The sequence below is a fragment of the Dicentrarchus labrax genome, unplaced genomic scaffold, assembly GCF_905237075.1.
Source record: "Dicentrarchus labrax unplaced genomic scaffold, dlabrax2021, whole genome shotgun sequence".
In the NCBI taxonomy this organism is placed as follows: domain Eukaryota; kingdom Metazoa; phylum Chordata; class Actinopteri; family Moronidae; genus Dicentrarchus; species Dicentrarchus labrax.
In genome coordinates, this window is record NW_026136704.1 from 30962478 (window position 1) to 30974670 (window position 12193).

The 12193-nt window shown below is 39.7% G+C and overlaps 1 protein-coding gene across 2 annotated transcripts in view; it reads left to right on the top strand.

Annotated features, from left to right (window-relative positions):
* pak1 (p21 protein (Cdc42/Rac)-activated kinase 1) overlaps positions 1 to 9824 on the top strand; it is a 63015-nt gene extending 53191 nt beyond the window's left edge. For both annotated transcript variants that reach the window (XM_051397626.1, XM_051397627.1), the window contains 7 exons: positions 4 to 52; positions 1307 to 1419; positions 2234 to 2351; positions 3046 to 3145; positions 3465 to 3661; positions 4727 to 4864; positions 5505 to 9824. In XM_051397626.1, the coding sequence (XP_051253586.1) occupies positions 4 to 52; positions 1307 to 1419; positions 2234 to 2351; positions 3046 to 3145; positions 3465 to 3661; positions 4727 to 4864; positions 5505 to 5591 (802 nt within the window). In that variant the 3' untranslated portion in view covers positions 5592 to 9824. The remainder of the gene's footprint in view (positions 1 to 3; positions 53 to 1306; positions 1420 to 2233; positions 2352 to 3045; positions 3146 to 3464; positions 3662 to 4726; positions 4865 to 5504) is intronic.
* Positions 9825 to 12193: the final 2369 nt, after the last annotated feature.

The following is a 12193-nucleotide window of genomic DNA, read 5'->3' on the forward strand; positions in this document are numbered from 1 at the left end:
CAGAGCGTCTGGGACTGTGTACACAGCTATAGACATCGCCACAGGACAGGAGGTTGGGTTCCTTTATCATCCTCCATATTTTTTATTCTCCCTCCTACATTCCTCTGTTCTCTCATTCCTCCTTCAGTTTACAGATACCCACACCCCTTGGTTAAATTTTTTCAATTCAGTAACCATGTATGTTAGATTGTAATGTCCATGAAATCATGGAATTATATTTAGTGTATATTTAATTTAATGTATTTTCTTAGTTTTGACATCGGTATTATATATTGGCCACCAGTCACTCTGCTCTGTAAATATCATCAACAACCATTGAAAAACCCACATCAATTGACCACTATTACATACATACATACATACATACATACATACATACATACATACACATAGTGTTTGTAAGGTCTCAAATTTAAAGATTGCACCTTCAACTCTTCAGCATTAATCTGTTTTTACTCAAATTTAAGGATTTGGCGATTGACTGGATACAGTAACCACATTAAACCTCTTACACAGAGAGAATCTGAAATGTTGAGGAGGAATCAAATTAAGCATCTGGAAGTAAAGAGGAAGAATAGAGATGGTCAGTGTACTTTGCAGCAAACAAATTTTCATTTTGAAATGAGAAAACCAAAATTACAAAAGGAGTCGTTTTTCATTTTTGGTTTAGAAAATAAAAATAAAAAAAAATTAAAAAAAGCTGACATTAAAATCAATTACCTCAGACAGATGAGTTTAAAGGACAAATTTAAGGAGAAATAAAGTTCAAACAGGAAGTTAAAGGAAGCGTAGGTTCATCTAGGCTGTCAGCCTTTAATCAAATAAAATGAAGCGAGGAAGAGGAGCACAGAGGTTTGAGGGAAGAGAACAGTGAGTTCAGCTGGAGTTTCCACACTGAAAACACTGTGGCAGTAACTGGATTTAAGTCTGGCTTCAATAGCTGTGACTTCCAGGTTCATTTTAAAGGAGCTCAGCTGGTCTGTCATGCTAATCCTCCTCAGTTTCACTCTCTGAGGATTAGTCGTTTTTAATGTCTGTCAGGCTGCGCTGCCTAACAACCTTTTACTGCCTTTTAGATTTCGATATTACCCCTCCCCACCGCCTTTCCTGTCAGTCTCTCTGTCGTCTGTCTTCACTTTCTTACCGTTTTCCTTTTCATCCTCTTGTCTTCTTTTATTGCCTGTCACATTGTCTATCTGTCTTTCTTTTTATTGCACTCCTCCCAACAACCTCTCTGCTCTCAGTTGTATGTTAAATTCAGTGTCTTAACTCCAGTGAAAAGTTAAATATTGCTCTCTCCCCTCAGGTTGCCATTAAACAGATGAACCTGCAGCAGCAGCCGAAGAAGGAGCTGATCATCAATGAGATTCTGGTGATGAGGGAAAATAAGAACCCAAACATAGTCAACTACCTGGACAGGTTAGATGCACACATCACTTCACAGTGTCTCCTTTATATTCTTTCACTTTTTGTCGACCACCGTAGAAAGTGAATTACCATGGCCGTGAGAGTAAATGTGATGTGCTGGTGAGAAAGTGGAACCCTGTTTCCCAAATGTACTGTAACATACAGCTGCTTTCTTGGAGTCGCTGTCAGTGTGAGGCTGCAGCTTTAACAGTTGGAGGATTATATTTAGTTTTGGCTGAGATCCTTTTGTTAATGTTCTGGCAAAAACAAACCGAATGCAGGACAAACACAATCTGCTGTAAAATGAACTTCCCACACTGTAGAGACACCTCTGAGCTGTGAACTGTGTGGACTGAACCATGACCAGAGGCTGTCCAGTTTAGTGTTGCTGTTGCCATGCCAACCCACTGGACATGGGGCGAGGAGGGGTGTGTCTGGTTGCCATAGTTACCAGTTTGTCTTTAGAGACATCAAGGAGCACATAGAAGACTGTAATGCTGTCATCGCCACGGAAACAACATTTTCACTGTCACTGATTTACTGTGTGTGTGTGTGTGTGTGTGTGTGTGTGTGTGTGTGTGTGTGTGTGTGTGTGTGTGTAAATCTCCCATTCACACACAATTACTTTTTCTGTTTATCTTTATTTATTTGTTTCATGTGTTGTTCATTAGTTCAGAGTTAAATGGGAATTAAATGTCAGCTGGTACATGAAAACACTAAAACAGCCAGAAAGGTTTTTTACCAAAGGTACCTTCACTCAGAGCTTTGATCGGCCCCAAAATGTCATATAAATATAAATTCCTGAATTTGTTGATGTTTTCCATAGTTACCTGGTGGGTGACGAGCTGTGGGTGGTGATGGAGTACCTGGCTGGAGGTTCGTTGACCGACGTCGTCACGGAAACATGCATGGATGAAGCTCAGATAGCTGCGGTGTGCAGAGAGGTAAAGAGACATGAAATATCGCCTCTCTTTTAATGAATTCATAAAACTCCCCTCTGGAGGAACATTCACTAACTGTGTTTCGTACCTAATGCAATAACTTTGCTCAATTTGTAAACAGACACTGGAACAATGTCCGTTATTGTTGTCTGTTCTGTTCCTGTGTTATTGTTATTATTGTGATATACAGTGTGTTTTAACCAACCTGTGAAACCAAAGGCAGATTTCCACATTTGTAGACAATAAAGATTATTGTGATAAGTAAAGGAGCTGGTGGTATGTAGGTGGAGAGTGTGGAGTTCGTAAACAGCTGTGTGTTGCTCATGTGGTTGATCTGTCTGGACTCCACTTGAATAATGCGGCAGCTCTGGCTTCTCATCATGGAGTCACATGCTCCGTAACTGGAAACAACACAACAGCAATCCTTGTTAACTGCTTATTGACTTTCTAACACTGATACTTGTCCCAGATTCTCAAGCTGTGATATTTAGAGTATGTTAATAGAAGGGATTTAACAGTTTTAACAGAATGATTAATGATGGGGAGACTGGTCTCATAAGGATCTGTATTGTTCTGCTGAATATGATGAGCTGATCTTTGGACCAGAGTTAAGACAAGTATCTTGTGTTTCTGTTTTTCCACCTGTGTTGTCTCTGTCTGTCTCTCTGTCTCTGTCTGTCTGTCTGTCTGTCTCCAGTGTCTGCAGGCGTTGGAGTTCCTCCATTCGAACCAGGTCATCCATCGAGACATCAAGAGTGACAACATCCTGCTGGGCATGGACGGCTCCGTCAAACTCAGTCAGTTGTTGACATTGTGTCCTTTCACTCATTCATTCATTCATTCAATCATTCATTACATGTATTTATTACTACTTTATTTACATTGCTGTAGGGCTGCTCCCTGTGTAGTCGGTTGTATTTGGTAGTACTTATTTTAACCAGCAGGGGGAGCTCTGATTCTATTGTTAAAGTATTGAAGTTCAGTCTATGGAACCACTGTGATGACAGAGTGAACATAGATTCAAACATTAAACAGGTTGCTTGATATAGGTGTTCATCTAAAGAAAGAATTAGTGAATACATGGACTCATTCTGTCCTCTCCTCTCCTCCTGCCAGCTGACTTTGGGTTCTGCGCCCAGATCACCCCGGAGCAGAGTAAACGCAGCACCATGGTCGGGACGCCGTACTGGATGGCTCCAGAGGTCGTGACCCGTAAAGCCTACGGCCCCAAAGTGGACATCTGGTCCCTGGGCATCATGGCCATAGAGATGGTGGAGGGGGAGCCACCATACCTGAATGAAAACCCACTCAGGGTGAGAGTGCTGAGTGTGTTTACTGTAGGCTGAACCAAAATATGAGCAGCTTGATGCGCACAGCAAGACATTATTATTGTTTTCTGAATATTGTAAAAACATTATTAGCCCCAATTAGCAGAGAGTTAACACCATAACGTCACTACAGGAAACCTCCAACCCAAATCAAAAGTAAAATAACTAGAACATAACAGAAGGCTTTGGTTTTCCATTCTGTAATTTCTTTATAAACATCAAGTCTCAGTCAGCTCAGCAAAACAAAGGGGCGAGGATACAGCGACGGAGGGCGCACATAAAACTCACTTTTACAAGAGAAAAACTTTCAAGGATCAGGACTCTCTGTACCCTGGACTTTCAAACAGGACTAATCTGAACCTGTTTTATCTTTAAAAAAATCTTTTTACCACAAACAGGTGTTGGAAAACGGGGAGTCAACTTATAACCAGGGTTGTGTTATACATGGGTCAGCACTGGTACATATTATCAATAAATCAATCTATAAATTAAACTTTATTTATATAGCACCGGTCAAACAGATCAAATGTAATTCAAAGTGCTTTACAAAGGATCCACAGAACATCAGATGTTAAGTGTAATGCACACCCAAAAAAAACAAAAATTATGATAATATCGAAGACATAACATAAAAGATGGGTAGTAAATAATAGTTAGTGAGAGAGTAAAAGAGAATAATAGAGAAGCAAGCAATAAAAATTAAGATAAAATTATGAAAAAGTACACAAAATCAATTGATTGAATGATCAACATTAACATGTTACTAAAACAAAAAGAATACAAATGAATAATAATGATAATAAATAAGTATAAATGATATAACCATAGCATTATAAAATCATATAGTCATATTATGGTAGCAGTGTCTCTGTAAATATCCACATTAAATTATAAGCACTGCATACAACAGCCTCAGTGTCATTATTAAAACCACCACTGGATGGCAGCAGAGTAAAAGATTTTGAAATTCCTCACAGTGTTTAGTGTGTGCATACTTCACATGTGCTTCACAGGATGCAGACTAACATGTTGCTTACATGTGTTGCCTAGGCGCTGTATCTCATAGCAACCAACGGGACGCCAGAGCTGCAGAACCCGGAGAAACTGTCGACGACGTTCAGAGACTTCCTGAACCGATGTCTGGAGATGGATGTGGAGAAGAGAGGGTCGGCTAAAGAGCTGCTGCAGGTACAGCAGCTGTGTGTGTGTGTGTGTGTGTGTGTGTGTGTGTGTGTGTGTGAGGACAGAAACTATAATTGGAACAGAATATTTCTACCGTCCCAAAAACAACAGGTTACAACAACATATGGAAACTAGCACACTTAGTCAATGTGTATACGTATAAATCTGTTGTTTTGGTACGTGCCTTTATTCATCTTATGACAGGTGTCTTAGAGCTCTTAATTATTAACAAGACATTTACCTGGTTAAATAAAGGGAATAATAATAATAACAGAAAAATTCTTAATTTCGAGTGTCTCTGATCTTGATATTAGATACAGACAGACAGACAGACAGACAGACAGACGGACAGAGAGTTGTGTAACTGTACGATGACTCAGAGCTCCAACGTGAAACCAGGACTTTCTAATGTTTCAGAAAGAGGTTGAATGGCTCCTTTTGTGTGTATGCGTGGTCGGAGAGTCCTTGTTCTCACTGTTGGCTTGTAGTACGTTTAATTCATATTTTTCTTGAATGATGAACTAAAATGATGAACTGGGGAAACTTTTGTTCAGTGAACTAAAATAGTTCTCTCTTTTCTCCACCTCTATCCCCTCCCTCCCCCTTCCCTCTCTTCCTCTCCCTTTCCTCCCGTCTCCTCTCTCAGCATCAGTTTCTAAAGATGGCGAAGCCTCTCTCCAGTCTGACTCCTCTCATTGTGGCTGCCAAGGAGGCTGCCAAGAACAACCGCTAGCTAGCTTTGCACTCATTACTTCGTATGTCTATCCCTCTCTCTCTCTCTCTCTCTCTCTCTCTCTCTCTCTCTCTCTCTCTCTCTCTCTCTCTCTCTCTCTCTGTCCTCCATCCCTCCATCCTCTATCTTCTCTTTTGTTTTGGTAGTTGGGAGGGCAGCGATGATGGCTGCTGGCGAGGTTTGAATGCCTTTAATGTGGCTCTCCCTTCTTCTTCTTCTTCTTCTTCTTCTTTTTTTTTTTTTTTACGTGCACCACCTGCTCCTTCGACACTCCACTGGACTCGGACAGGAAGACAGGGAGCTGACCGAATGACATCACTGGTCAATCCGTAATCAAGTGACGTCATCGCTGACATCACCGCCCTCCTCAGCCAGTACGAACATCCCAATATGAGAGGGAGAGAGTGTTTCAACAGAGCCCAAAGACTCATGGGAGTTTGTTTTTTTAAATCAATGTTTGTTTGTTTGTTTGTTTTCTACCTTGTCTGTAAAAGTCCCGGACCACCCTCTGCTGCAGACTGTGTTTATGTGTGTGTGTTAGCCTAGCTTCAGTCAGACTTATTTCATCATCTTCGATCTAAAAGTGCATTAGTTGATTTTCAGTTTATCAGTCCTTTAAAATCAACTGTTCTGCGTGTGTGTGTGTGTGTGTGTTGTTGGGATATTGATTAAGTTGATTCTGTTGTTTCTGACACGGAGCAGGTGAGGTTTGGTACTTTGTCGTGTCTGCAGTGTGAGCTGTGAGTTAGAGATTATTAATATTAATTATAATGAGGAGAGACGGGCGCGCCCAGAGCCATCGATGGACTGAGTTCAGACGTAAGCAGCCATTTTGGCTCACTGAGGGGTTTCTGTGAGGACCAGTTAACATTTTCTTTTTCTCTAGACGATACGGGTACCTGCAGGGCTCAAAATGAGGTCATTAAACGGCAGAGAAACTGGATCTTGATAGAGGAGAGATTGGAGAAAAGTACAGACTATAAATATCCCTCTGCACTCCGATAACATTGTCAGACTTGACAGACTGTAAAAAAAAAAAAAGAATCAAAATCCATACAGCAGAACCAGAGATATTGTGTTTTTTATTTAAGTTAATCACGGTGAACATGAAGCTGTAATTTCTTTTGGTCTGACTTGTTTTCTTCTAATTTAACATTTTCTCATTAGAGCTGTTACGCTCCACTACCTGCCTGTCATCTGACTGCAACAAAAAGTCGTTTTCTCCAAATTTTCTCCAAATAGAAGCTTTATTGTCTCATCCTTGTCTTAAAAAGACTGACGTAGGCAGTAGTAAATCAGCTCTAGCTACAAACAGCGCAGAGCAAGAAGAGACGGGACTTAGGAAGGGTCAATTGTTAGCACCAAGTTTAACAATGAAAGCTAAGAGAAAGTCTTCAGTCTCTACTGAGCAAAGTCAACATTTAAACAAAAGCATCTCTGATTTTCTACTAAATCCAAAATCAGAATCATTATCAGGATAGTCCTCAGAAATCAACTGAACTCGCTCCATCTGCGGCTCTGGGACGTCTGTGGAGTCGACACTGAGACTGTGAGGGAGAGAATGTGCATGTCAACAACCTTTTTTTACTCGGTACGTTCAAGATGAAACAGTAAGTAAGTTGTGATAATGCTGAAACATAAAGTGACGATACATGAAGGATGCTTGTGTACGATAGGAAAGATCATATCTTAATCCTATTTTCAGAAGAATAAATGCTGCGATGGTACAATGTTGTTTTTTTTCTCCTGCTGGTGGACTGTTGGATCCCCAGGAACCCTCTGAACAGAAGGTGTATATTTTACGTGCAAAAAAGAAGAAAAAACTGCATTGACAAAAAAAACAATGTTTTAGCCTTTGTTTACGGACTCACAGTTTTTTATAATTGATCAATGTCAGAAAATGAATTCACCACCTGTTTTTAATTTGAGTATTTGTTTGGGAATTTTTAAAATTTTCTTCCTGTAACTGATCGGTCACAGGTTCAAATCCTGCAAGAGCCAAAGTTTCCATCAACAGCCACGGTTGTTCACTCTGCATTTGACCTGCAATGTAAATATCAACTAAACATTTCCAAAACATCTGTTGAAAACCATCACTTTGATTTCTGCTCTTCGTTGTTTTTATTGTTTCTTTTTAATGTAGTGTTACTGTACCTCTGGCCTTAAACTGTTTCAAAGGTGCAAGACTACTTTAGTACCAGTCTGATGGCAACGATACACCGGCAACATTTTGAGGCAACAATTAAAAGTTATGAACACTTCAGGGCAGGAATCACAGTTCCCCAGAGCCCGAGGTGATGTCTTTAAATGTTGTGCAACCAACACTCCATACCCAAAGATATACAGTTTATAATGATACAAAATAATAAAAGCAGAATGATTGGCATTGAAACATTGGGATGTAAACAATTAATCAATCATCAAAATACTTGCAGATTAATTTTATAATCCCTAATTGTTGCAGCACTGCAAGGGATTGCCAAATTTAGCAGTATTCGTGATCGAGCCTGTTTACACTGGCTGCAGTACGGAGGATAAAAGCTGTAAAAACTGTATCTTGTATAAACTGCCTGAAACTGTTGCCACTGTGTGTTTGTGTCCTGGTCTGAACCCCCGGCACAGAGCTGGACTTAAAGGACTATTCTGTGATTTTCCATTTGATTTTCTTTGAGATCACTCTGTGGAAGAACTGACCCTCCCTAAGCCCCGCCCCTTTTTGGCTCTGTTCTCCATCAGCTGAGCAAGCCTCAGTCAAAACCTCGGTCAACTTTCTTGTACTTTGATAATGTGCTAGGCTAATGTTGAAAAGACAACCACATTTTATAGATGGTTAAAGGATAAAAGCCACAAGTCACATCTTAACTCAGTTAATGTTAGTAAAACGCTAGCTAACTAGATCCATTATATGTACTGTCGATACTGAAGAAGGCTTGCTCAACTGTTTGGAGAACAGAGAAAAAAGTGGCGGGACTCAGGAAGTGCCAGTTGTCTGAGGTTTGTCAATAAACACTAATCAAGAGAGAAAGTAACACTGAGCAATCTGAGCGTATTCTCACATGTTTCAATGAAAAACCACAAGAATGCTACTTTAAAAGATCCTTTAATGTCTGGTAATGTGTTTACCAGTTACTGTCATATTAATCTGACAGTGAAAATGTTGTATGCTGATGTGATGGATCAGAACAAACAGTATTTATGATTAATTATCTAGTTTGTTTAACCTAATGAGACGAGTTTTACAATGTTATGTTGGATACATTTGTTAATTAAGGAGCTACTTAGTCATCTCTTATTTCAAGTAGTCTGAACTCTATGAAAACAGCATAGAAGAATTATATAACATAAGATAGATTAATTTAATTAATTTTGAATGCTATCTACATTCACTTCCTCATTTAATCCATTTGCTTCAGTTGTGTTCAGTGTATAAATCCAGTAGTTTTTTCTTTGTAACAGCTTGTTTACAATGCCCACTCTACTACCCACTCTTCAGGGCAGAGGCAGATTCATGATTAGCAGTCACCTAATGACGGGCCATCACATACCCAATACTCTTAGTGCGGATAAAACCACACTTTTAGAGCTTGTTTAGTTCAGCCGACATACACCAGACAGCAGGGGCATTTCATTAAACATAATGTGAAAGCTACTGCAGTTTACAAAAGACTGGATTCTGAATTTCCTTCCGTGCGTGGGTCCATAAACATCAAGTTTCCATAACCTTTAGTTCATATGAAAGTTCGGCTACAAACAACACAGCTGAGTACGAGGTTGCTCTATGTAGGAGGGTTGTCTGTGCTCAGGGGCCCCTGATCCGTCCATGATCCTTTGTCACCTTATTTTTAAACCTCCCAATAGAAAGTACAGTTCTCTAAATAAAATCACAAGGAAAATCTGATGACCATCACATCCAGCCTTGATAATTCAACAAACAGCCTGCTGCTGACTTATACAAACACTGCTGGATCTTAGAACAAGTTGAATACTATGAGTTACTAACAAAAACATTTTACTGTATAAAGTGACCATCAACAAGCAGGACACAGTTCTCTTTGCAGCTTCACGGGGGATTCAGACTTAGCCCAAGGTCTAAAAGGGGACTTGGTTCAGTCCAGAATGAGAGGGTCAATGTAGTCTTCACTCCCCAGTGTATCAGAGCCATAATTTATCTGTTTATAAGTCATTTTGATTATTTGAGAAAAATAAAAAGAATAAAACTGTTCAAAAACTGAACATCTGTTCTGTTTTTCTTTTTGTTTTTAAACTGTACCTACTGTAGGTTGAGTCTGTTCAATATAAATGTTAATTAAAGGACCAGTGTGTAGGATTTAGTAGCATCTAGTGATGAAGTTTCAAAATTGCAACTAACTGAACATTGCTAGTGTCTGTATTTGACGACCTGGGAATGAGAACGGGCTGTGAAGCAGGGAGAAACTATTGTGGCTGTGAAACTTGTGAAAAACGTGAAAGGCCCTATCAACAGTGTTTGGTGCGTCCATTCTCAGCTACTGTAGAAACATGGCGGTTCAACATGGCAGCCTCCACAGAAGGCAACCTGCAGTAACCTGCAATGAAAACACAATGATTCTTATTTTCAGGTGATTATATGCTAATGAAAACATAGCTAATATTATATAATAGATCCCCCTAAATGTTACACACTGGACCTTTAAATTATGCTAAAACTCAGGAGAATGATTCATTTTCATTCAGAAGGAAGATATGTTGCATGCAAAATTTCAGACTGCCCTCTGTGATTGTATCCAGATATTGTAAGTCTAATATGGACCAGCTACGGCTTTGAATGTTGAGATATTAATGTGACTGTTTCATCACAGTGAAACTTTTCATAAACGTGTCCTCTTCTAAAGACCATAGCGTTGTTAGCTGAGTACACTGAAGGACCACTGTTGAATAATAATACTGAGATTTATTTTCTATAACATGATTTCCTAATTATTTCTAAAAACTCTAAAGCCTCTCTGTGAGTCAATTATGTAATCTACTGTTCTTTGCTGGAGTCTGGAGCAGAAAAGAGCTTAAATCCGTCTGGCTGTGACGGCCGCCCGCAGCCTTCCTCCCGCCATCCGTCTAGCTGTGAAATTAGATCCCACCTACTTTTTTTTATTTATTTCTCCTTCTAATTAAAAGTGGTAATTACTGATTGCTTGCTTCCTAAGATCCCCTTTCATCTGCAGGCTAACAGGGAATGAGTTTGTGGTGGATGCAAGGCCGCACTGCAGCGTGTGAATCAGTGCTCAATGTCAGTGCATTCAGACCTCATACTTGGGCACAGTTTTAGAGAAGCAGGCACATCTGTAACAACAACATCTGTAAACTGAGTAAAAGTGTATTTCCTCTCCTCCTTTCACTCTCCCTTCTCTTCTTTTATTGTGTCTGCATCCATTTATCCTCTCATCTCTTCTCATCTTCTGTCTTCTTTTATCTTCACATCCCTCCGTCTCCCCTCCATCTCTTCATCCTTTCAGTCATTACAGGTGAAATGTTCCTATTAATAAATGTCTGCTTTAAACACACACCCTGACCTCACCCATCCTCTCTCCCCCACCTCTGCCGTCCACCTCCTAATGTTTCTATCTGCACAGTCTGTCTGTGGCAGTAATCCTCCTTAAATCCTTCAGAAAACAAACACACACACACACACATACACACACTCACTGCTCTCCCCACTCAAGTACTCACTGGGCCTCATGCAAGAAGCAATGTACAAACACTTTTTCTCTTATTTTTGTATTTTTGTAAGTATCCATTTGGTTAGTATTGATTGAATCTTATTTTTAAAAATCCACAAATTGTTTGTCCAGCATGACATACATTTTAAATTTCAGGAACATAAAAGGACATGATTATCATATAATCAGATTAGATTATATATTTAGTTATTATAGATTAGTGATGGTATTATTACATTTGTGGATTTAAGAAATACTATTGCTCCATTGATCCTTATCAATACTATACTGTTTTTGGTGGCATGTCTCCAGTTCTCCTGAGCCCTAATATGGTGTTTAGGTGGTGTTACCTTTGCTAATAAACAATCAGCCACACTCCTTCAATTTAAGATCTAGTGGGATTCATCCTCTCTTATATTTTCTCTTTACAGAAAATGAATAGACTCCACAATCTACCTGCTCTTCCTCTTTCCCCTGACAATTTTAAAAAACTCATTTCCTATATGCACTGTATACACTGTTTCTCACTGTATTCTCTTCTTTCAGCTTCCCTCATTCATTCTGTCTTCAGTTGTTTTCCCCTTGTGCATTAAATATTTGGTCTCTCTCACACGAACACTGCACACACTGCAGTGTGGAGAGTAATGAGGCTGATTTCTGCTGAGGTGGCAGCAGAAAGAGAGGAGGAGTGACGGAGGGTGACGCATCAATGACAAGGACAAACAACCACAAGGGGTTACAGCTGGAACGAAAACCAGACAGCACAGAGAAAGGAGTGTGAAATGACAAAAAAGAGATGGGAAAAAAGTGACCGGGGGGAGGAGAGGAAAGAAGTATCAAAACAAGCCGAAGAAACAGAGGGAGGACATGATGTTTATCATATTCACCATCATAGATATATTGTGATAT